The 27,312-nt window shown below is 38.0% G+C and overlaps 1 protein-coding gene across 1 annotated transcript; it reads left to right on the forward strand.

The window, feature by feature from the left end:
* Positions 1–15,681: 15,681 nt before the first annotated feature.
* ifng1 (interferon gamma 1) lies at positions 15,682–18,358 on the forward strand. Its single transcript, XM_088923851.1, has 4 exons — positions 15,682–15,918; positions 16,941–17,012; positions 17,113–17,316; positions 18,209–18,358. The coding sequence occupies exons 1-4, from the start codon at positions 15,793–15,795 to the stop codon at positions 18,356–18,358; spliced, it is 552 nt and encodes a 183-aa protein (XP_088779977.1). The 5' UTR covers positions 15,682–15,792.
* Positions 18,359–27,312: the final 8,954 nt, after the last annotated feature.

Consider the following 27,312-nt stretch of genomic DNA (forward strand, 5'->3'; position numbering starts at 1 on the left):
CACTAGAGGTCTATTTAATCCACCCATAATACTGCTTCCCCCAGAGTAATAGAATTCTTAGGACAGATATGGGCTCCAATGCCAAATCTGCAGTAACTTCATCAGACTATCAAATACATTGAGAGATCAAAAATTGGAAAGGCAGAAAAATATAGTCATGTACTACTGAGAGCCCTTGAGTCTTGATGATCCTAGATTCTTTATGCATTCAGGAAACCTGAAGTGGCACACAAGGCTCACTTTACCCTGGTTGGACTATAGATGTCACTCTTCGAAAAGGGAAGAGCTGCCAGGATCATCTGGTTTGTGTTTGGCACCCTGCGATTATGTGTAAGTGTAGTTTCCTCTGTGGGAGGGCTTGGTGCTAAGGTGTCTTTCTACCAGCCAAGAGTGCAGTACAGACCCACTGGGAAGCTGGCACTGAACAAAAGCAATGCAAAGCACAGTGATCGAAATAAGGATAAATAATAAAGAAATAAATGTTGACCCTTTTTTTTTCTACATCGAGGATAATATTTAGTAAAGGCTTACTGGACCACATTTAATACCCTGTTAGAACTCACAAATGCTTTCTTATGTATCATTTTGTTCCTTGCCCTTTCTCGGCGGTGCCAGAGGTAGTGTGAAATTCCACTGCACACACTTTTGTTCTGCTTCTGGTAAGAAGAGTAAATATTTACTACGTAGACTTTTAATTTCTTACCACTGACCCAGAATGCAAGCTGATAGAGAGTTTGTATTCAGGGATGGTAGAATCTGTAGCATAAATTTGCTTTTCATTGTGTAATTTATGATCTCTTGATATAGCATGCAACGCTGGGCACCAGAGGCACCAGAGGAGATCTTTTAGACCCCCTCTGGAATCCTAGATCTAACTTGTTGGTTGCTACTCAGGGAAAATTGCACGGTCCTTTTCTTTCTTGGTTGCTTTTTGCACGTTTCCACTAATAACTCACAGCTAACATTAACACTTCTGTATATGGATGCTTAACTTGAAGAGTATAACTCTTTGATAATCACCAGGTACTACAGCATTCACATTTGTTTCATGATACCCTGCTTCTTATATTCTTTGTTCTTGATCTTAATCAGCAGGCACTGGAGAATTCAACTAAATTAACCCCATATAACCCATTCCTCAATCTTCACTTCACTAATTACTTTTTACACAGAGAGATACTGGAATGTTGATCTTAACCCTCACTGTGAAATAATATTCACAACACATCCCTTCTCTTACTCTTCACCAAGCACCAGATCCTTACTTACAACCCCTAACATTTCCGACTGATCCTGTTTGGCCAGGGACATTGTTATATAAGCGAAATCTGCAGCCCAGAAACAGCAGCAGCCGGTTTGTCTGTCATCTCACACACTCGGAGTCCAGCCATCTGTCTGCTGATGCTAAGATACAGGGACATTCTGGAATTACCCTGGGTTATTCTGGAGTGCTTTCGCCTATGGGAAGAAAGTTGTTACCCTGATAAGTGATGCCCCTGCTTTCAGCACTGGTTCAACTGGCCCAACCTGTTCTTCAGCACCAGACTTTATTCTTATTGAGTCTGGCAAAAAGACTACCAAATGGCCAGTACCCATGATTTTCCTTGGTGAAGTGGGAAATTCCCACTGCAGTAGCAAAGTCCCACAGGCCTGTAATCCACCTCAATCCGTTATGAATAAGCACTCCCTTCTGGATATCTCGCTCTCCCCCATTTTCTAACCAAAGTCTAGACACTCTTTTTCTCCTACCTAGGTTTTTTAGGCCTCTCAGTTAGTCCAGAGCAATAATCAATTACACTCAGAGCTACAGTAGCTCCCACTAGCTCATTTCTATCACATGGAATTTCATTACCTCTGAGGAGTACTTACTCATTCAGACCATCTGGGCCTCATTCTGTATTTATCCAATTTAACAGCCATCCATCCTGCCAAACATTTTATTTCCCAATGCACATTTCTGCATAGGCGGATTTGTCCTTTGCCACCTCATTAATGACATATTGTTTCTTCTCTTGGCATTGTGGGATCTTTAGAATGGGAAATTGAATAACTGAGGCACTATACCTGGAAGAAATGACAAGCCGCATGCAGAATGATTTCGTAACAGTCTACAAATGATCAGTGTAGGCAGGTGAGTGCGATATGACAATAAGTAAATTTGCATTTACAAAAATGAGTGCAACTTATGCAAACCTGTGTAATGGAAATCATTAACACGTCATAATCATATCTACAGGCCTTTAATTAACAGTCATGTGTAACTTCCGCATAAGAGGATGCTCCTTATCAGATGGTAATCCTGAAGGTAATGGAAGTCTGAGACATCATACCTAAGCATCACAGGCTTCAAAGGCTGAGATTGCTAATTATTTCCATTGCATCAGTTTATATAAAAATTGTTCACCTTAATGAAAATCACCTTTATCACTTCATGTGACTACAAGTTACAGTTATTACATCTGTTTAATGGGATGCTGCTTCCAGCTGTCTTTCACAATTTAAAAAATTGGGAATAAGGCCCAATATATCGAAGAAAAACCTTCCGCTTTCAATCAGGTGGATGAGTTAACTGGTGTTCAATGTGCATGTGTGCCAGGAGAGAGTGAAGATGTGTCAGAAATGTTTCTCCCTTCTTCTCGAGAATTAGTTAAAATCTTCAGTGGGTGTGTCTGCAAATGCATGAATAATACTGGTATTCCAGTAATTGAAGTGATCAAAGTATTTGCTTTCTCGCTTATTCTTAAAATTGTAAGTCAGCTATTGTTGATGGGCTCAGCTCAATGCTACTCCTGCATTAGCATGGGGGTGGGGTGGGGAACCATGCATTCCCACCTCTGACATGCCCACTGGTTCAAGTGCTGTCTGTTTTACCTGCTGCCAGCTTTACAGCCTAACAGAAAAGGCAGTGCCACCTGGTGGACTGAAAAGTCACTCACTCTTGATTGTGATAGTACACAGACACCCTGCAGATACTGGTCCCAGGCAGCAAGCAAAAGATAACTAAAGCTGACAAATGTTGCCAGTGCTCATCCATACTGTATGTGAGAGGTTGTGCTATCAAGGCTGTCAGAGTTAGCTAACTGATATCCACAGTTCAGGACTGGGCATGCTGAACAGCAGTGCAACCTGCACTTTGAGCTACTGATTTTACTGGTGGAGGTACCTTGGAGACCCCTAACATATATTTTTTTAATTGCTTATTGTCCTTTTCCTTATAATCATTGAACATTTGTAACATTTTAGCAGTGTCAAAAAGAAAAAGAATATGGTGCTTCCCACTGCTTCCCACTGTCTCATTGTTTTAACTGTTGGACACCTATTATTGCACTTTTATTTGACGTTAAACCATTTTTTTCTGGGGGGGGGGGGGGGGCACAAATGTAGAGAATGAAATGGTTTTACTCAGGTAGTTTCTCCTGTTGTACTACATTTTGTTGTTTGACTTTCACCCTATCCAGTACGGTCATGAGGGAGCCAGATCCTATCCTGGCAAGCAATTGGCGCAAGGCAAGGTACACCCTGCACAGGACACCAGCTGCAGGGTACACTCACAAAAGGGTCAATTTCTCCCAGAAGCTGATTAACCTGCCAGTATATCTTTGGACTGTGGGAGGAAACCAGAGTGCCTGGAGGAAACCCACATGAACACAAGTTGAACATACAAACTCCATGCAGATAGCAACAACAGGAATTGAACCATTGCGAGGTACAGTAGCGCCATTATGCTTCCCTCCTGACAATCCTTCAGAAGCCATTCTGATGATAATTACATCCGATTATCTTAAATTGACGTATTAATGAATAACACCACCTAATAAAATACTATTCTGCTTTAAGTCTACCAGAACAGTTATTCTTCTATATCCTGAAACTAATCGTATTACAATAGACATTTTGCAATATAGCCTTGAACCTATGTAAGCAGGCAAGAACCATGCAGGCTGCGTCACATTGCAGTTTAATTTGGCGAATGCAAGCTTTGGCTACAGTAAGGCACAAACCACCTTCATTGATACTTAGGAGCTCTGCAAAATAGACCACACAACTTTCCTTTCCTTAAGATAGTGTGTATAAGTCGGAAAGTGATGGATTTAAAAAAAAACCCTATTGGAGTGAAAATGAGACATACCTGGTGTAATAAGATCTTTCAGATCCAGTGGGAGTGAGATTCCACATGAGGAATAGGCAGTACAGTGTGTGTAATTAGCCCTTCCCTTGGATTAATGAGCTTTATATGGACTTCCAGGAGAAAAAGCCTCCTTCCATCATACTATGATCTGTCTTCACGTCTCTCTCACTCTCACCTCACTTGTACGCACAATGACTATACTCCTACACCTCTACATACCCGACAACTGAATGTAAGCCGAAATCGTACTTAAAACTGTACTAGTTGTACTATTTAATAATCGTCGTATTATTTTACCACTATACCAGTAGACGTTTTTGTGAAGTCTTTTATAAGAATAAAAGAATTGGGCCCCAGCTTGAGGTCAATGACCATTTATCTGCAGTTTTCAGAGAGCTCTCTGACCTTGACCATAATGATACATCCTATATCACCCTGCGACTCACAACTGGCAACCCACTGAAGCTCAGCAGGTGTGAGCCTGGTCAGTACCTGGATGGGAGACCTCCTGGGAAAAATTAAGGTTACTGCTGGAAGAGGTGTTAGTGGGGCCAGCTGGGGGAGCTCTCCCTGCGGTCCATTTGGGTCCTAATGCCCCACTATAGTGACGGGGACACACTGTAATAAGGCGCCGCCCTTCGGATGAGACGTGAAACTGAGGTCCTGACTCTCTGTGGTCATTAAAAATCCCAGGGCGTTTCTCGAAAAGAGTAGGGGTGTAACCCCGGCGTCCTGGCCAAATTTCCCATTGGCCCTTACCAGTCATGGCCTCCTAATAATCCCCCTCTATGAATTGGCTTCATCACTCTGTTTTGATACTGTGCCTGTATGTTCCTCCATCTCTGTTTCTGCATTGGTGGCTTGGGATTCACTTGTTTCTTTTTGGGGGTTGAGCCTCCTCATCCTATTGCCAGGAGGCTACCTATTAACTAAGAGGGTTAAGCCCAAACGTATTCTTGATATTCCACACAATGCAATAGTTAAATACGAGTACTATTCACTATGCAATACTTAAATACTACTTAAAAAGACAGCATTCACAAGGCCTTAGATTCTTGGATGACATTATTCCTTGTGAAATGGAAGTTTAGGAGGCATAACAACAGACAAACTAATCTCATCCATCTTTTTTAAATCACAATCCTTACTGACTTTTGCTGTACACACCTTGTACACATCCCTCCTCTGTCCTGTCTCCACATATGCAGCATCTCCTCTTGGGGGTGTTGAGCCTTCTCACGCTAGTCTCTTAACCAAGTGAGGTAAACTTTGTTATACTTATTATACAGTACAGTACTTAAATACTCAATAGACAACATTTAGAAAGCATCTGATTCTTTGATGTCGTTATTCCTTGTGAATTTATTTTTCTTTATTTTCTGAACACACAATAGTTTAAAAACTCCAAAATAAAGCTACAAAGTGTTTAAAGATTTATTCAGGAGGTTTTAAATGTATGTATGTTATTGTATAATTAGAATTATCGACTCTAATATCATTTTGATCATTTTAAAGCCATTTCTAATAGATTTCTATAATATTTATAGTGTATTAGACATGCATCAAACAAGACTACTGGGAAAATATTTTTATTTGTCGACCCTGATGTATGTTTAATGAACAATGTTTAATTTACAAGCGTGGCTTGTAAAGTCTATTAGGTGTAACACCACTAATATATTGTAAATATTCTGTTACTAGTATCATACAGAGTCTGGTATACATGTATATGTGTAATTTCAAAATCTTCACAGACAATACTAATACATAGCTAAAAGCCAAGGTATTAGTCACATTCTATGAATCTTGACAAGAATATTCTGTGAGGTAATGATTTCTTCTGTGTGGATGTAATGAATACCTTCCACAAGGCTTGTATCTATCACAGTTTTGTCACATCACATAAGTGGCATTTTACACTTGAGACACATTGCACATTATGTAAACCACAGTTTACTTAACGGAAAAGCTGGTTTTCATGTTGCAGTGCAATAGGAAATAATATTTGCTCAGATAAAAATGAGTAATCATATTTTCGTAGTAAAATAAGCACCATACATCAGCATCAGCAGATTTTAGTAGATATGAATGAAATCTTATCATCAGTAATAAAAAAGAATGAGCTGACAAAATTAATATTGTACTTAGGCCTTACGTGGGCACCAAGGCTATTAATTACTAATACAATCAAAAAGTCTTTAATTAGTCTGACACAGAAAGCCCATTCAGGTTCAGAATAAGACTTCATTTTAGATATAACTGTAAGGCAGACCATACTATTTTATTACCAAAACAGCTTTCTGAATGTTAGTAAATTACTAATGTATATATAATATATGCCATATTAGTGAATCATATAAGGTATGCCTTAATGATGCTACACACAAAGAGCTAACACTTGACTTACAGGTTATTCCTAAAATAAAGCATCACCACATCATACAGCAGGTTGTTTCTACTAGTGGTGAAATTTCATAGCATATTTAAATATTCTAGTCTCATTTGTCTTAATCATAGTCATCACTGGGTCTGAGTGTCTCCATTAAACAAAATAAATCTCTTTATGTTCCACGGCACACTACTGAGCTATTCATTGGCCATTGCTGACAATATAAGACATAAAAATACATGACATTTAACTATATTGAATGGAAAGAAGGATCGCTTAAAATGACAAGTATGACTTTTGAAAAAATCACTCAGAATTTACAGTTTTTAAATATTTTCCATAGTCATGAGAAAATGCAGGTTTTCATGTTTTTGACTCAAAACTCAAGCACGCATACATTTTTTAAATACCCATTTTAAAGTACATTCAAACACATTTTATTGCTTTTTTTTATAAAAGTTGCACCATGGAATAAATGAGAAGTGTGCTTGATGCAGGATTAAGCTTGTGTGATCAAGCAGATTTGGATATGCAATGTTTTAGAGGAACACTCATGCAGAATGAAGTGAATGAGAAGCATAAATGATGCAGGTGTCACCAAACAGGTAGCAGCATTAGCAGCAGCTATCTTGAGATTAAAACTCTGGGCTGGACAGCAAAATTCTGCAATTTCCCTCACGGGATCAATAAAGTATCTATCTATCTATCTATCTATCTATCTATCTATCTATCTATCTATCTATCTATCTAAAAGAGACCAGGAAGAGTAACCAGACACAGAAAAAGGAAGGAAAGAGTAGAGAGTTTGTCTGAATTTTGCTAGGATTGAATGAGGATGTATTCTAAAAAGAGAAGAAATATCAGCTACTTTCACAGGTGAAAGCTATGGGAGGGAAACATGTCAGGGACCAACACTTCACCAGTTGGACACCAACCAAGGGTGGGTAGGGGTTGGTCTGCGATAAGACTAAAATGCTGAGTGTTAAAAAACATACATGCAGAGTAGTGGGCAGTCAGAGGCTATTTATGTGTAAAGGAGTGGTGTCATGGATGTCGGAAGGGACAAACCGTGGAATGGCAGAAGAGCAGAAAAAGACCCTATGCGTAGCGGTGGGACGGGGGTTAGCCCGGGCTCAGCTGTTCAGGAAATTCTGTATAGAAACCTATGCCCTCAGGCTACGGACGTGGAGCGACCTGGTGCTAAGTGGGTCTCAGGACATCCGAACCTCAATGCTGAGCAAGGACAAAAGCGTGACCCGGAAATATATAGCCCCAGACAGAGACACACCGGAAGGACGAGTAAAGCACAGGAAACTAGGGACAGGACAGACTAGGAGCACCCTCTAGCTGTAGAGGGCGTGACAGAGGAAGTGCAACTTTAGAATCTTTAACTCCTCCTAAAGGTACGTTATACAACACCATTAATCAAAATTTGTAAGGATTCGTTTTCTGTACTCTTATTCAGATTTATTCGTGAATATCATATTACCCTTATTCTCTTTCTAGGATAGTGACAGCCAGCTATACAGTATGCCTGGAGAACCAGGCATATCCGACAGTCCTTAAAGTTTTACAGTTGGTAAATGATTAAACTGAATGACTAAGATATAGTTATTAAGATTCAAATCCAGAAGACCCCGCAGCCCTGAGGGACAGGAGCTGGCTGTTCCTGGTTGGGAACGAAGAGTTTCATATCACTGTACCACTTTACACAACTCCAGTCCTCAAGGGACCTTTGACAATTCAGAACACAAAGAATGGGCAAGTACTGTAATTATTCTGATTAAGACCTCAGATATAAAATGAAGAGTCAATGGCTACTCCTATGGGTGTTAAGAAGTAAATTCAAGTCTATAGCAAGTTACTGTATATCTAAAAGACATGCAAGTAACTCCGTTTATGGATTTCAGGCCAAATGGATTTTAATTTTTGATGCCAACATCAGTAACATCGTTCAGATAATGGCTCAAATAAAGGTCTACGATGGACTGGACTGGTGTAATTGGGAAAACCAGAACTAAATGACAGGTTACAAACCCAGTGCTTAATGACAGCTTTCTATCAGTGTAGTTGCAAGAAGTGTTGGACAAACACAAAGCATTAATCTTGTGGTACATTCATAATTTGTGATGAGTGGCAGGAAACATGTTTTAATTAAAAACTGGGGGGTGTGGATTGCAAATGACTTACCTCAGTGTTTCTGTTAGGAACCAGTTGAAAACCCACTTGTTAACAAAGGTGTACTTGCCGCTAACGATGTATCAGGAATATCTGGCAGAAACATACGCACACAAAGCTCTACTCAATAAAGTATCTCATTTCAATTGACAGCTTCATAAAAATTTAATACACCGTGGAATGGGATTTATCAGGAAATAAAGCAAGTGCCTAAACTATATCAATGAGAAAGGTCAGTATGAATAGGGTGGCTGCACGCACACAGCAAGTTGGGGTGCAGTTGTGGTAAAGTTCTCAGAAGGTTCTCAGAAAAACAATACATGAGAGTTCCCAGGGGTCTGTGAGTGCGAAAACTGACAATACTCTGGTGCTGCTCGGCAGTGCTACTAGTTGTATCAGTATCCCTTCAGTTTCATGTTCTGCATCTTTGTACAGTAGCTGGTCCTGAGAATTATAACAATATTAACCTTCAGAGTAAAGGGTAGAGTAGAGTAGTTTATTGACATACTGTACAGTATGTACATGTACATTGGAATTCTTAATCACGCTTCAGTCTTAATCTTATACTCATGAAAGAAAGAACAACAGTAACCATTTTTATGGTCTGCTTTATACTATTAAAATAAAAATAAAACTCCATCAAATGACTGATGTTACTGAATAAGGAAAATTGTGCCTACACAGCCTAACTTGCAGTATATGTTAGGTGGGAATTATGGTTATTCTTCACTATTTATCAATTAGGCTAATACATGCCATTTCTGGGTTAATATCTTTTTCACCCGAAACCAATGGTGAAGACTAGGGTTTTAGAAACCCTTGCTATTAAATGCTAGATATAAGCCCATTAGGACTGTGGATGCCTGGAACGAGGATGGTAGATTCTTCCTATAGAACTTTAATATCAAGAAACCTTAAAATCAAGAAGAAAAGAAATACTATTAGGATACCTAGAAGTATTTTAAAATATATACAAATGTATAATTTCCAGGGAATGACATGTGTAACAAGCCACAAAAAAACACAGAAGACCCCATCTGAGACACTGTTGGATTTCACCCTTGCAAATCAGATTCTTAAAGAACTTACAGTGTCTTGCAAACATGCAGCAATTCATTCCCTTTCAATGATGATTTTTTATCTATTTCAAATGAGGAACACATTTTCAAGTGAATATTTTAGTCAGAACATGAATGTTCAAACTGAACACTCTTGTAGACAAAAGAAGTTAAATTTAAAAAACAACTGTAAAGAAAAAATCAAAAACTAAAATAAACTGCATAATTTCTCCCCTTTGCTGTGGTTATAAATTTTGCAAGGCACTGTTTATTTTAATTTTAAAGGAGAAAATACACAGGTATCATTACCATATGCAGAGATTAGTGGTAAATGGAGAATTAAATGTGTGCTGTATATAAGTACTCATCATATTAGTAAATAAACAACTGTACCATTGTTTTCACTTTCAAATTGGTGATTAAGGATCACTTTAATCCTCTAATCACTCCTATCTAATCTAACCTCAACACTTGATATGGGTGTTTTGGTTTCATTATCATTTAGATCAGTTCTTTCAACTACAACTTCTGAACAACAAAAAATCTCTGCCATTCACATAAATCCCAACTACAGCACTTTGCAAAATTGAAGTTTTATGGTCACATCATGCTATACAGAGACATAAGAATCTGATGAGATCTTCTTACAGTCTAATAATGGCTGAAAAGACATTGCAAGTACTGCTTGAGTAAGTGGGGCACGCAAATCTGGGAAGTAAAAAATGTTACCATCTTTACTTTTTTATTCTTTAATGGCTAAAAAACAAGAACATGTGATTATTTACCTGAGCTCTTTATTGATATTTGAAATGCATTCAATAACTGTGAAAATACATTTTTTTAAAGTGTGACACTGCAACATTTGTGAGATCTTTGCAAGAGGAGATTTTCTTCTGCACCCACTCTCATATAATAATATGTATTGTATAAATATAAAATTTAACAATATAGAAACATATTGAAGTTTGCCTTAATTTTTTTACCCTTTTTTTGCTGAAGAAGTTCAATGGTAAATAGAAAAAAAGATCTGAATTGGTCTGCATACTACTTTACTTTAAATTTCTATTTATGCATTTAGGGAATTTCAGCTGCTTCTATGGGAATAGCTGTTTGAATGCTTTTGTGAACCATATTAGGTGCTGAATGACCCACATTAGACAGATTTTAAAGGAACTATTTTAGCAATGATAAACAATCGAACACAGAGGCATGATTAAAATTGCACTATTGCATTTGGTCATTTATAATTATTTAGAAGAAATAAGGGATTTTTTTTGCCTAACGATCTATTTGTAGTCATCTTCTAGGAAGGGCAAGAACCTTCCGCAGAATAACGGCCCACAGCTTTTCATTTGCTTTTTCCACTGAGTTACCTGAAAGGAGTTATAAGAAACAGTGGCAGGTATCACACATCACATCACTGTGCGTCATGGGCAGGTTTCGCCTGAGAGTCGTTTTCTCTCTGTGCTGCTGCTGGCGTCTCACGCATTGCTCTGGGTGCTGTTTCACTCTGGGATGGGTGCCATTACACTGCAGGCAAAGCTACTACTTTCGTCCCGTTACGGGGCACTGCTTTCACTTCCAACGTAACGCCGAACAGCAAAAGAATGACAGAAGCAGCCCACGAGTCTAGGAAGTTTGCTATTAACTTCGGTTGTATCAAACAACAAGAATAAGCGCATGGAATGAAGCACAGTGAGGTGCAAATATACCAACCCGTAAACACATTTATGTCCCGTTATCACAGGGTTGAGATCTTAATTTGTCTTCTTTTTCTTGCTAAAGTCTGAAGGTTTTCAGTTGCTTGAAATATCAATTAAATGCTCTGACTAAAAGAATGTGCCTAGTTCCAGCATCCTCACTACATGTCGGAACATCCGTTGAATTAAAGGGGGACCTGAGGGAGGCCAGGTTGTGGAAGGGCAGGGTACAGCTGAGCCAGGCCACTGGGGCTCACAAGCTTACTTTAATGACCATATAGCCAGGACTTTGGTTTAATGTCACATCTGAAGGACTCAGTTCTACAGCAAGGTGTCCTCTGTCACAATACTGAGGCATTGTCCTCTGGGTCAAGGGGAAGAGAGCTAGTGCCCCACTGACACTGTTTGTGATGTAGGTCTCCCTTCCCAGTGCTGTCCAGGCCCAGCCCTACTTTGCTTCTGATCAGTTTACAAGGAGGTAACACTGCTTTGCTAAATGAATGTATTGGGATTCTGAGGTACATTATTTTTAAATTGAAAATACGTTCTTATATTTTTTTTCTTTTTGCCTTCATATATTTTAATCAGCTGAACTCAACACCACTGTCTGTGCAGTTGCACGTCAGCCATCTTTTTCACGCTGCCAAAGGGCTGCTCTCATCTTCAATGCTGCAGGATCACAGGCGGCTGGCGAGGTACAGGAGCTGCTCCTGCGAGACAGACTCAAAACACCTGGGCCAAATCAAGCCCAACAGTCCACGTCCATCCCCAGCAGGGCTCAGGTAGCTGACAGCCATTGGTTGTCAGCTGTTCACTTCGTCCAGATTCAAAAATATTCTAGCTGAGCTACAGAGATAAACCAGAGATAAATGTCTGTTCATAATATTTCAGCCACTTGCAACCCTGTCTTTAGAAACATTATCCCCCCAAAAAAAAGAAAGTAAAGCAATTAAATTCCTTATATACTATATTAGGATAGAATTTTTTTGTATTGTACCTACCAGAGTGAGTCTTTTATACAAATATGTGTGTTCTTTTAAAAATAGATATATCATAAAGGAAGAAAGTGTGTCTATGCTTTAGCAGATCTAAGTATAAAGTATTCTATTATCTAATTTCTATATTCTACATTCTAAAGCAACATTGTTTGTTATAAACATAAAAAATACAAAATAAAACTGAAAAATATTTTTATTAATGTTTCCACATTGTGAAAACCCACAAAATACTGAACTGTATTTACCGAAGATATGCAGATAAGTCATTTCTTAGGGTGTGAAAATCAACACCATTAAAGCACTCTATATATCAGTCTTTAATACACTATAAATGAACAACCACATTCAGAACTCACAAGGTGCCTTGTGTTGCAGTTGACAGTCTTCATACAGAATTATGAAATGAGGCAAATTAATAAGTTATTTAACATGGTAGATCTACTTAAATGTTCAAAACTACTGTATATGTTATATAACTTTCAACAAGTTACAAAGAAGATTGGTGTTCTCCGTCTTTCTGCTCAAGCGGCTAAAAGAGTATAAATCATAATCAAAAGGCAAAAAAGTCTGAAAATGACTAAACTGGCAAGATGACATAATATTGAAGGATTCAGTTTCCATATTGCCCATATTGCTGAGATTCAGGTCTTCGGAGATGTCATGTTATCACCTCAGCCTCGTTGCCTGGGGTTTCTGCTACCACATACAGCCGCAGCGGAGGAAGACTTGAGGTAAGAGCCCAAACGCCTTTCAAAGAAATTCCAAAAATCGCTCTTGTGACGGAAATCTTCTGTGCTAAGAAGCTCCATGCAGTAAACTTTACCACAGGATGTCTCTGGAAAACGATTTGATGGTCTTCCACACTATGCCAAACATTTTCCTTCAGACTGAGCTCTTAACAATGCTTTTCATTGTTAATGGGTCTTTCATTTTCCAGAACTTGCATATTCATTTAATCACTAAAAGATAGTTTTACAGACCATTATTGGCACAAATAAAGAAGTGTGTAAGATTGTGTCAAATGTTCCTGACATTGGCATCTACAGAACCTAACTAGACATCAGTTACAAGAACTTGAGCAATTTCACGTACTGTATTTGGTTCTGACTTTGAAGTGTGTGAAAATACACAAGTAAGACAAGCCCCCATATAAATAAGTAGAAATGGAACCTTAATTGAGCTTCCCTGAGTTTACCCTAAATTGTTGCCCAAAGCGTGCTTTACAACTAGACATTCTTCTAAGGCTATAATCAATGCTTCTTAAACTCTAAGAGGCATTGTGAAGGAATTAGTCAGTTTAGTATTCTTCTAAACAGTGATTTGTCTGTGATAAATTCCCTAACTAAATTTATTGATATGACAAGAAAACCGTATTTTGTCAGCCTCTACTGTGAATCTGATCCCTACCAGACTCAATGACAATGTTAAGTACTAACACATTAAATCTGCAGATTGTAAAAAGAGAGACTTGTAAAACAATTCTCACTAGAATTGTAAACCAAACATTTTTTTTTTGTCATTGTACTGTACACATTCCTATGGGTGCAATATCTGGGATGTTCTCAAATCTTTGTTGTTTATTTATTTGGATTATTGCAGATGCTTTTGCATGCTTTTCCCAACAAGTGTGTCAAACATGCTGTTGTTTGGTGTAGGATACTACTGTACATAACAGAGATCCACCCATTATCAAACTCCCAGGCTTTTCAGGCTAGGGTCACAGCATCTTGGAGCCAATCCTGGAAGCTTCGGGCTTTGACTTCAGAAAATCATTCTGGTTTTGTCATTGTGTCAACTGGTACAAAAGACATTTCTGTGGGAGAAAAATCTTGAATGTTCTTCAATGTTTTTAAATATTTAGATTACTATAGTTACTCTTGAATGCATATCACCTGCTGGAAATATTAATGTCTCTTTAAAAAGTGCGTCAAAGAAGCTGTGGTTTCGATATGTTTGGTATTGGGCCTACCTTTAATGGAAGGAACAGCAAGCTGTTGGTGTTTAATAAAGATAACGAGGTGATTGCATGGTAGATATGGGCACTCAGATATAACAGATTACCTACAGTAGCTGTCAGAAAGTCTGCAGCTTACATAGTAGTTTACCCCCCACCCCAAACCCACTCCCCTTAAAAGTCATTCCTTTTCTTTTGTCTTTGAATTTCAAAGCTTCACTTGCTAGTGATGTGCTTGAAGCACGAATACAAGTATTGTGAAGAAATGTAACTTCACTCTTTACAGAAAAAGGAATCAAGCACTTAGCCGTTAAGAGGTGTGAAAACCTCAAAAAGCTGAAACCTTGCTTATGAAGAGGAAGGGGTGCTCTGCAGATGCATACTAGAGACAAATTAGTGATAAACCAGTAGCACTCTTTAGATGTCTCTTTTCTTTGTCTACATATATCATACTCATAATTTTCTAGAAGAATACATCCTCATTTTTAAAGACGGCAAATCTTGGTGAATCGCACACTCGTGTTATTGCTTGTGGGGTGCAGAGAAGTAAAATGCAAAGTGATTCATACTAAGCAAGCTGCCAACATTTCTTTCTAAGAGGACTTCCGTACTGCAGAAATGATCACCAAATAATTAATTAATAAATCGGTATTATGTGACATGGCACGTTAAATATGATTTCAGGGACAAACATTGTGTATTACAGAAAGTGAAAAAAAGAGTTAGGTGTGAACCACTTTGCAAGAAAGCTGATGTATCAGCCTTTCTTTGAATTAGACAGCCTGGGGCAGCGACGAATGTTAAGATTTTTCTTCTTTCTTCTCATCAATGGTCTACGGCTGATATTCAGTTGTGACTTTCATTATAGCGTCCGTCCACACACACACACACACTCATTTCACTAGAAAGCTAAGGGCCAGAAAACCAAATTTCCACCCGTCATCAGCCACTAACGACAAAGCAGAAACCCACCGTTCTGATCAGAACGGGGTGCCCCACACCCTTCTTGTATTCGTGCATCACGGTCAGACCTCAAAAACCACTAAGATGAAATTCAGAAATGCTCCGGAGAATCCATAAAAATGATCTGGGGGGGAAGATGTCACCTATAGTGCAGCGCGACACTGGGTTTTGTGATTTAAAGGAAATATGATGCGATGTTAAGCCCACAAAACCCCAAGTGCATCACCTTCCCTCTGACAACATTCAACTATGAAAACTATAAATACCCATGTATGCAGTATCTGGCATCATTCACCAGAGAAGATAGTTTGAGTTAAGAAGAGAGCAAGCAAATTTGAGACAGTTAGGTGATTCAACACAAGCAGATACCTTTACATTCTGATTAAGGACTATTTGAGACGTGAGACTTCAAACTAGGAACTAATGAATTCACTACAGAGGCTGCTGCTTTTCTGTGGACTTTGTGCAATATGTTTTGGAAATGGCAACTGCAATGACCTAGTGCCAGAAGATGTGAAGGAAGACATCAGAGTTCTAGCCACACATTTTGTAAGTATAAATAAAATGTATACAATATGCTGTGATGTATTTGAGAAGTGGTATACTGTACAGTGCAATTCATATGATGAGAGAAAGAATGTGACTATATAACACTATATGACTATATGACCATATACTGCACATACTTCTCTTTGTATGGGTTTGGACATTCAGGCATCTTCCACGAAGTTTCATGCATAATTCATGAAACCAAAAGCAATTTAGAAAACCTTCATCACATTCGTAATCTAGTTTGCTGCGCAAAAACAAAACAACAGATCTCGAAAATGGCAACAAAGGCTGGATCTTCGTTTTGAATATTGGTAATTGTACCGCAGTTATTTGTGATGCAGAACAGTCGCTGTTCATTTCATGATATTCATATAGTAGCTGTCAGCTGGCCATTGCCCTGCACAGGGTTTTGAAAGTGAACTGAGCAGCATTCTAGCTTGCACTGTGAAGGCATCGCAGTTAGCATAGTGGTGGAATATCAGATCTTCTGTTTAAAAAGTAACAATCAGCATGAATGGTTCAATTCTTGAGAAGGGTTCAGTAACAGGGTTCAATGGAGCCAAATTCAGCATCAGCAAATCAAAACAAACATACTGTGTGACATTTTACACTAGCAGATTTTAGAATTACTTCAAACATATTCCTGGTGATATAAAAGTGTGAATGGACCAAAACATTTAAACTGTGTTGTAGACCTTGGAATTGCAAAAATGTGATCATGAGTGAGGAACCGCAGAAATGTTTATGGGGCAAAAGCAAATAATTATTTCTTAATGTTGCAGTAATTCATATACATTCTCTGTTTTCTGCAGCTGAATTTGTCTCATTGGTTTTTAGCATTTAGAAAAAGCTCTGTTGAAAATTTGTGCTGGAATATGTTCATCCTTTTTTTGATCAATATTACTGAAAATCAGTTATGAAAAAAGAATGGATGTTTCTGTAAATTAAAAAATATTGAAATGCTTACAGGTGAATAGCTGTATTATTACACTAGACTGACTGATCTCATTTTATTCCAGGACATAAGTAGACCAGAGTTGCTTGAGGGTGGTGCTTTATTCATTAAAGCCCTCAATTCTTTTGAGCAACAGGTAAGTTTTTGATGTGACTTGATTTCTTAAGAAACTTGAAATTGCTACAGAATGGTGGAGCAACATGAAACCAATTTCATTTCTCCTCTGTCTGTCACAGGAGAGCGAAGAGAAACTGCTGTTGAATGAAATACTAAATCTGTACATTAAGATCTTTGACAACATGAACAACGTAGAGGAGGACAAGACTCTGGCTGAAAGAATCCATCATATAAAGATACGTCTGAGTCATCTGAAAAACGCAACGTTCCAGGAGACATCAACCAACCTGAAGCAGCAACTTGAACTGCTTTGGAACATTAAGGTGAGGGGGAAATATCAGCTTGTCTTAAAGCTCTTGTCTGTTGTCTTAGCATGGAATTGCTAAGGCAGACATGGTTGTAGTTTTTTGTAGGACAACCCCATGCAGGGTTAGGAGTCTCAAATATTTGGGGCCCCCTATACTGCTGCTATGAATCCTTGTCACTCAAGAAACCAATTAGTATGTGATTGCTGTATCCTTCATTTCATCATAGAAACTGCAAAACACCACAGACTGAATATACATTGACATACACTCCTATAGCCTGCATACTTTTTATGTCTTGCTTCATGCCTTTCTTCATTGTGGTTTGCAGACCCTCTGCACAACATGCCCTTTATTTAGCACAATCAACATATTGCGACCATAGTGACTCAGCCTCTGGGCATCCTGAGGCTTTGTTTGACAAGCCCTGGACCAACTGCACCAACTGCACATGGTGTGAGAAAGCTTGTAGAATTCTGTTTGCAATGGGTTTGCAGATCTACACTGCTGGAGGCAGCAGCGTCAGTCATTTGTGTACTACTTTTCATCCAGTGAGGCTGAAAGTTCACGCCAGTTATCCTTTCTTGCGAGCAGGGCTTCCTTTGACAGCAGATGGATAAGTGGCATGAAGCTTATTGTCTTTTAATAATGCATGAGCAGGTGGAGGTTGTCACATTTCAATGTAACACAATCGTAACACATTCAATTATTTGTGGCAGAAAGGATATGAAAACGACAGCTCACAATCTTGAATTGGGAAATTCACCCAACTTGTACTTTTACTATTCCTGTGAAAGACACTTTTTTGGATGTGCTAAAAAAAGTCGACAAATCCTCCAAAACAGTTATTGGAGAAATGGTCAGAAGAACAGCAGATTTTAACGCACGTCTATTTTTTTTTCACTTTCAGGTGAATGACCCAGTAGTTCAGCGCAAAGCAGTCTTTGAGTTGAACCAGGTGCTGCAGAAAGCTGAGAATGTTGGGAGAAAAATGCATGAAAAGAAGGAGAAGCAAAGAAGAAGGCGGCACGCTAAACTTTTAAGGAGAAGAATGCAGTGATTCATTCATTCTTGATGCTGACAGTGTCGTCATTGACTGTTCATATTTATTGAGATTAATTTAAAGCTATTTATTTAATTTATATTTATAACTTTTAACTAAAATCTAAGAAACAGCTCTATATTTAAGTTATTTATGCAACTCGTGCCGTTTTTTCTGAGGAAAATGTAACAGATTTTACTTGAAAGAAAATTAAGACAAAGAAAAGCTTTTTTGTGATAAATCACATCATGTATGGTCTATGACTAATTTAATAAAAACTGAAAACATACCGAAAAAGCATAAATCATTATAATTTTCTTGCTGAAAGTAATAGGTGTTGCAGACTATCTAAATGGCATATCAAAAGGTGTGTGCTTAGCAACACATGCAAGACCACACACTCTATGATAAAGTAAACTTAAGGATTCTCAAGCAATGACATGTATTATGCAAACTATACTACTAAATCGATGGATTTTAGTTTTAAAGTTAGAAATTAGGAATTAGATTAGGAATAGATTTTAGTGTACAGTAGGTATGTGTTTCTCCCAGTGACTACTATAATCAGCTTCAGAAAAATTTGCTGCTGTTTCACATCAACTCAGTGATCTCACTCTGAAATTGGGATAGAAAAACTGATTTACAGTTGATTGTCTGGATTTATCTGGATGGAAATTTAATTTTTCAAGTGGCTTATTTTTATTTAAGTCAACTCGCATCATTCTTAGTTGACCTACTTTTTATGATGCCCCAGTGATGGAACAGGATCTTTTTCCTGACCTATTTGTGATGTTTAATTGATTATCAATGACTAATATTCACTTGTACTTCTGTAGTTCGCTTAGATCATAATGAATGCGATAGCAAGACGAAATGTATAAAAGGTTATTTGGTGCAACTCACCTAGCTGAGGAAATGGAAGCCCAGACAAAAGGAAAAGGCTGCCAAATGTCCCATTTACGTTTGCGAGGAATAAGCTAGGGAGCCTCTGCAAGAGTGAGATGAGTTGTCGGGAGGGTGTGAAAGAAATACACAAAAGGAAAGTCAGAGGGCAATATACTGAACATAGGACAGTGGAACCAGGGCGAGAATGGGTTGCAACGTTCCTCTCAAACTCCAGCTATAAACTCCATTTTATGTGTCCTGTCATTGGGAGGAAGCACTTGACAGCTAAGTGGATGTGCAGGATGAAGACAAAGAAAAGAGGTTTTGTTTATGTTAAATGTTAAATAGATGAAACAGAAAAATGACAATAATGATATCGTTATGGCCTTCAAGAAAATCTTTAATAATGAAAAACAGTACTGCCTTCTTAGTCAGTTAGGATTTGTTGAAACACAAAAGATGAAGACATCAAACGCAATGTACATGAGAACAGTCATGAAGAACAGAAGCCAATTGGCCCATCGAGCCTGTTTAGTAAATAGGAACTAATTGATCCAAGGATTTCTGCCTGCCATTTCTTGAAAGGAGTCAAGGTACTGACTTTGACAGCATGGCTGGATACCCTTTTCCAGCCTTCCACAAGCCTCTGGATAAAGAAGTGCTTCCTGTTCTCAGTTTTATTTGTACTTCTACATAATTTCAATTTTTGACTTCTGACAGACACTTTCAAGGCAATATACACTTTCTAATAATCAGTATCTTCAACATATAAAATACATTTTGTTCAAAAAAGCATTACATTTCACTCTGATCCTTTCCATACAATAACATCTGTAAGGACATGGCAATTCAATAGATAATGCTTGGTGTTCTGACGGACATGTCTTATTTTCTACTACTGTATGGGGTGAATTTAATTAGCAAGTATGTATTTATTACAACTAAATGGCAACCACTGGAAATCCATTTTTAGAAAGCTGTTTAGTAAACTGTCAGAAAATGCAAAATTATAGCACTGAAATCCATTACTTCTAAATGATAGACCGAGGGATATTCCTACATTGATGTATCAAAAATGAATTTACAGATGTGACTAATTAAACGGCTACAAACAGAAACAGATTATAAATACAACTGAAAAACTACAAACATTCATTATTCCTTTTGTTAATTTGAAGAAACAAGTTTTAAGTAATAGGTGCTGGCTTCACCAGTGTAGTGGATTGGGCTGATTTTTTCAATACTGTATTCTGAACAGAGAGGTACAGTACTTCAGACTTGAATGGAATGTTATCCCGGGAGACAACAAGTCTTTCTTTATTTTTTCTTTCCATGTGCACTCATTTGGCCCATACATGATTTCTACCTAAGGATGATGCCAGTTATCGTCACTGAGGTAGTATTCTGCAAATCAAATAAACATTGAATTAATAACGATCATTATTCTTTCAGCTTGTGGTCAAAGTCTAATTTCAGTTAAGAGAACTCATGTAATTACATACAGTACATGAGGCCTTGGCCTTGGGTCACTCTGTTTGAGGCACCTGCTTACACAGATGGCTTGCTTGATTAGTGATGAGCCCAGGGTATAGCTATAGCCACTCCCACCATCAGGTGATACTAAAAAAAAATTTTTAGGGAGGAGCCTCTGAGAGGCCCGAAGTAATGCAAAATATACATGTTTTCAAAGTAGAAGCAGGAACTGGAGACCATTATCTTCATTTGGTGAGAGCTGAGTTTCTATTGTGACTAAAAAAGCATCTACAAAATCAGACAGCCTGTAAAGACCAGACGCTTAAGTTGTTCTTAGAAAGAGTTTTCTGACTCACCAGGCTTTAGCTTAGCAACAGGATGCTTTGGGTAGACCTTGGTTGAACATACCCAGACAGAAAAAACAGCCTTTGTTAGATGAAAAGACATTTAAAACATTTTTAAAACCACAGTAAGCTGCCCTTGAGGAAGAGGAGATCAAGATTAAATAATGGTTAAAACAAAGGATGTATGTACCCATTCAAATATGGGGGTTGGCAACCTAAAAGCAGAAACAAATTGAGATATCAGTCTTTACCTGGTATATGTTAAAGATGTATTCCTATAGAAATTTAACACATGAAAGGTGTTTTCCAGTAGGATGATGCTTGACTGTGGTATTTATTGTTTTTTGCAAACTGTTTTTAAGCCCTACTCTAGACAAAAGTGGCAAATGAACTCTTGTAACAGCATCTAGTCAATGTGCAGAAATAAAAGCCAATGTCTGGAAGCGGAAAAATCACACCTGATCTGAGGAAATATCTCGCAGCTCTGCATATTACTCAGCTCTTTGAAAAACAGCCTGTCTCATCTTGCCTACGCATTGTTGTGTTATATGAAAACATTGCACAAAAAGATGCTGCTTTAAACATTGTTTTGCACAGACTTTTGCACATTTTCCAGATATAAATGAGAGGAGGCTAAATCTGTTTGGCATTTTTATTGCTTTCCTTCATCATCTAGATGACATGAATTGTTTACCCTGAATACCCAAGCCTTCACAAGTCTTTCATAAGTAGCTTCTACACACTCATTGCTTCCAGAATAACATACAGTCAGAAAAATTAAAAACAAGAGGAGGCCATTCAGCTGTTCAAGCCCTTCTGGTAGTTAGTTGCTTTTCTTGAAAGCTGCCACCATACCAGCTTCAACAACATGACTGGATAAGTTGTTTGTACTTTCCCATTTTGTATTGTGATGCCGCAAAGGCACCCTAGAGGGGCGTTACTTTCCCCTGAGGATTCCTATATTTTCTTGAAGCTTTGAAGAGGGTGACACGCAGCTCACAGGAAACTGGACATCGATAATCACCAGAGCACGCATCAACTAAACACCCTGCTCCAGGCCAGATAAATAGACCTCTGAACCAGTATGGGGCAACCAGAAGCAGAAATACAGGTACAGTACTTTCTTCTCATGGTATCAGCTTCTGTCCCAGATTACATTCTGCTAAAGACTTTCACTTATGTTTTTCCATCACTCAATCTCAGCCTTAGGGGTGAAGAGTAGTGTTATTATTACTGCAACAGCCCTTGTCACAATGCAGGCTGTATATTTCACTTTTGCCCCAGTCCAGGCTAAAATGTATTCTTTTTCCAGCCTAGGGGCAAACAAGCAGCTTTGCTGCACTTGCACCACCAGCCTGCTACAGTGCTGGCTGTTTATTGTTCTACCCAGCCTCAGGGCTAAAGAACAGGTTGCTGCTATTACCACAAGCATTGTTACAGCACGGGCTGTTTATTCATTTCACTACAGTCAAGGCTGGAAGCTCCAACCCCCCAGCTGTTTTTCACCAAACCAGCCTCAGGACTGAAGACTGACCGGTATTTTCCTCAACCGTAGACTGGTTTACCCTTTTGCTATTCCGGGTCCAGCAACAATAGAGACACATATGGTATAGATACAGTATAGATTATATAGTGTAGGTTTCAACCAGTAAACTACTGTTTAGCTTTAAGATTTATGTACGGGTTGTGCCAATTTTCGGTACCTAGAACCTGTGCCCCTATTGTGTGCTGACCCTCATGGCATCACAATATGTATAGTTTATGTTTGTGCTACCTGAATGTAATATTTTGCACTTTTATTTTATGTTATTGCATGTCAGATTCCAGGTGTCTAGTGTGCTATTTTATAAAAACCTTTTTCATAATTTTTGTTATAAAAACAGGACTAATTTACTAACTAGAAGAACACACTACTAACACACCTGAAGAAGGCTCCACGGCCAAAACGTTGTGTTCTCTTTCTTCTTTTTTTCAGCATGGAATAAACCTATTACTTGTTAATTTACTAACTATACCAGAATCTAAATCAATCATATTAATTAGGAAGACAAGTATTCCTATCCTGACACAGATCCTTGTCACTCCACTTACATTACTTACTTACCAATTAATCACTCCAGATTGATCATTCACTCCTTAACTGTACTCTTTGTTTTCCATAACTAACAGATTATGAAAAAATTAATTAAAGGATTTCTGAACATAGAAATATTTCATATCATATGCTCTAAGAAGTTAGTTAAGCAATACCTTAGTTATCTAAATCCATATCTGCTAATATCTTGAACAATCTCTGCACTAAAGAATTTTTAGGTACCACACCACAACACTTACTTTAGTAAAAAGATCATTCCTGTGATCATCTTTATTCAAACGCAAAAAGATTTCCCTAGATTTACATGTCACTGCTCAGATGTCTGTAATTCTGTTAGAACATATCAAAAACATTCTGGTGATAACTGCTTTCTTTCAATCTCTGTGCTTGGTGGAGTGCTAAACAAAAGTCTCCAGATGGGGAGGAATAATGGAGAATGTTTGTTACTGTATATAAAAACTCTTTAGAAAACTGCAGCATGAACATTTATCTCTTTTATTTTTTACCTGTATCCCAGCCAATGATAAAGCTCTAATGATGATTAAATAGACACATACACTCAAGACTGATTTATATACTGTACATATAATTTGATTTTAAATATTTATTTCACAAAAGGCTTAACTGCTGTTCAGATCTGTATAAGAGACTCGGGAAGAAATTTATTTTTGTTGTTTTAGAATGCATTTGAATTGGTAATAATACTGCAAAACTCAAGTTTATGTAAATATGGAATTCTACATACTGTATGTACTGTATTCAGGTTAAATTAACATTTAAAAGTACCGCACATACATAAAAGTGAAATTGTGAATCAGTTTTTTAAAGTTTCCCTGTTGTGTTATATTAAGTACAAGGAAATAGAAGATATCATAGTGTACTGTACATAGTTTAGGTATGAAAATATAAAAGTTTGAATATTCTCCTATTCACTTACATCTTACTAACTAGAATACCATCATTAAACTGTTTCTGTTCACCTTCTGTTTCAGAGATCACTTAATAATTGTCTACTAAATTAACATTGAAGAATAATGTCTGCCTTAACAACCAATGTTAAAATTATTTTTAGTAAGCTATACTGTATATTAAAAGTCCCCAAATTACTACCACTATAGATTCACAGTTTTTCAAGGTCTATATTCTTAAGCAGTTATTCGGTATATTTTCACTTGTTATCATATAGAGTCTGGGAATAAGGAGGTATAACATAAAACTAATGTTACTAATGTTACAACAGACAGACAATGGAAACATTAATGTGAAAACAAAATCAGAAAGACTTGAGAGCTTGAGTTTTGAATACACAAGAAGCAGCTGGATTGAGCTACTGAAGTGCCAAGTGGGGTAGACAGACTGAATTACCTTTTTTCAGGTTGTGGCCTTATTATGTTCTTATATTATGTTCTTTTTTTAATAAATGAGTTGCTGCCTTTAGCCAGGGAGGTTGACATCACGCACAGAATGGGTATATACAGGTATTTAAATGACATCTAAACACAAGATTTCATTTCAGAGAAAAAAAGAACCACAGGTATGGAAGCTTGGCAGGCCAGTTCACTGTAGATGAAACCGAATATCTTTCTGACCTGTACAAAGCTGTTGTTGACATGATGCAGGAAACAATGTAGAAGAGTGTTACCACCAACAAAGACAGGCTTCCCCTCTTTTTTTTTTGCTTCAGAGATAAAAATAACTGCATGAGCAGAGAGCAGTGAAAGATACTGTATGTAGGGTGTTATTCCCACACCTGGTGGGCAGCAGCACAAGAGGAGTAGGCAGTAGAGAGTGGAAGGCATGAGTATTCGAGCAGCAGAGGAGGAGAGAACACAATAGAGAAGAGACTGAGGGTATTAGAGAGTGGAGCAGTAAAGTGAATGTGGGTAGGGCAGCTCAAGGTCCTGAACCATATGTAAGGAGGGGACGGAAAATGTGCCTTAAGGCTCACCGGTCCTTTAATAGCAGGCAAGTCTTGCCTCACCCCAGACTGTAACCACAGCCACACAGCATGGCTTCCTGAGCCCCTAAGGCCCACCAGCTCTACTATCTTACTTCAACTCCACTCTTGACTTGGACGGGTTGGAAATTCCCCACCAGTCAGGGAACTGGCACACTCATCTTGCACTCTGCCTTCACAAATTGCTCTGCAAGCTAGTGCACACATACCCAGTCAAGTACCACCCATAATTAAGCTCATCCGGGAACACAATCAGTCCCATTATTATAGTGCAGACTATAGGGCTTTTACAGGACAGATCGATAGGAAAAAAAATCTTAATGTTAAACCACTGCTAGAATTTATCAGACTATTTGCATGATCAAAAGATAAGTACAGCACATCTGACTTTCTAAATGAGCTGAATGGTTAATGATTTACTAACAGTTGACACAAAGGAGCGTATAGTTTACCCAAGTCTTTAATTAAACACTAGCATATTGAAAATATTATTTTCCTGAGCATTAATAAAACAGTAAGGAGTTTATACTGTGCATTTCAATACTCTGAATAAACACTAATCGTTAAGAAAACTTTCTTTATGCTGAATCTTGCAATCTTTTCTTAGAATCTTTTTAAATTCCTCTGAACTTTTCAAACACCACATAATGAACTGAAACTGTATGATCGGTTGAATGTGTGTTTGCTGTCTTGCGACTGGTCTCCAGAGAATTATGTTTTTTTCATAAAGAGAAATTGTTTTAAGCTTTATCATCATGGGAAAGGCAAAGCTAAAAAGAATCTCTGTTACTTACAAGAAGCTGAAATAAAGTTTTAAACGAGTCGTCACACCAAACAAAGCACATTCCCACAGGTATACGAGTGCAGTTTTGGTCATAACGCTCATACTTTTGTTGTGTGGTTTTGGAGATTTAACCATGAGAAACTGAGCAAGAAAAGGCTGTTCGTCTGCATGGCACCTACACTCTTCTGTGTTGATGGTTTAGACATTCACTGTATTGACCTTCAGAACACAACACATTCAGAGCAAAGAGAAAAAAAAATGTTGGTGGTACAAAAACAGAGGAAGCTACTGTGATCCTGTTTTAATTCCCGTCACAAAGTACAGCCTTTTTACTTGTAGACACATTCGTGTCATTTTTTCTTGAAAAGAGCTGTACTGTACTTTTACTGTACATAAATGAGTGTCACAGAACTTTAGTTATTTAGTATATGTTATCTATCCTCAAGATCATACATTTATGTAGTTGTGAAATATGCTGCATTGCAGCGCTGGGGCCCTGGCTTTAATTCTGGACCTGTACAGTATATGTTCTTACCGTGTTCGCATGGGTTTCCTCTGGGTGCTCTGATTTCCTTTCACAGCGCATAGACCTGTGTGTAGGTTAATTGGCTTTTGGGAAAATTGGCTCTGCGCCCCATCCAGTGGTGTGTCCCGTCTGTGCCCGTTGCCAGGAATGGCTCCAGCTCCGCTGCAACCCTGTACTGGATGTAACGATTAGAATGGATGGATTTATATTATTACTATAATATTACTCAAAAAATGTTAAAGGGTGAAAAAAAAACTCATCAAGCGCAATTTCCTATTTGTCGAGTCATCCACCCCTGCCACATTATAAATAGGTAACAACGAAACTGCACTGCTCTTGAATGCTATGATAAGACGTGCAGCGATCGAGCTCTCAGTAGATTCAGAAGGCTCCAGTGGTGCTCTGGCAAAGGTGGAAACTGAGATGCAAAGATTAATACTGTATATGGACAACTATTTCTGCTGTGAAGAACTGTTGAAACTAAATACTATATGTAATGCTTTATTTAATCAAATACAAAGAACAATAAATCAAATACAAACGATACAATTGTAAAAATACAAAGAACAATGGTAGCCTGGAGGGGACCCAGCAGGTCTTTGGCACAGTTTGATTGAAGTACTTTTCTCAAGGTTTCAAAAGGAGATCAGGAATCCAGAGCACTAACTGCTTCTCCAAGCACCTGTCACTGACTAGAAAAGTTAGGCTGTAAGGCTTTGCCTTAAAATTTCCTTAAAATGTTATACGCTCCTTATTCGAGATTAAAGTCCATGTAGCACTTCAGGAACAAAAATGTTACAGAAAGAGCATAATATATACCCTGATAATCCTATGGGCACTGTTAGGTAGGATGTGACCTTAAATTTGACCTTAAACAAAAGAAAATAAATATGTCAATTAATCTTTCA

The sequence above is a fragment of the Atractosteus spatula genome, chromosome 8 (genome assembly GCF_055471065.1).
Source record: "Atractosteus spatula isolate fAtrSpa1 chromosome 8, fAtrSpa1.hap1, whole genome shotgun sequence".
In the NCBI taxonomy this organism is placed as follows: domain Eukaryota; kingdom Metazoa; phylum Chordata; class Actinopteri; order Semionotiformes; family Lepisosteidae; genus Atractosteus; species Atractosteus spatula.

Coding starts and splice junctions, on each gene's coding strand:
- ifng1 (XM_088923851.1), top strand. CDS start 15,793: ATGAATTCACTACAGAGGCTGCTGCTTTTCTGTGGACTTTGTGCAATA. Junction 15,919..16,940: donor GAGTTCTAGCCACACATTTT/GTAAGTATAAAT, acceptor ATTTTATTCCAG/GACATAAGTAGACCAGAGTT. Junction 17,013..17,112: donor TCAATTCTTTTGAGCAACAG/GTAAGTTTTTGA, acceptor TGTCTGTCACAG/GAGAGCGAAGAGAAACTGCT.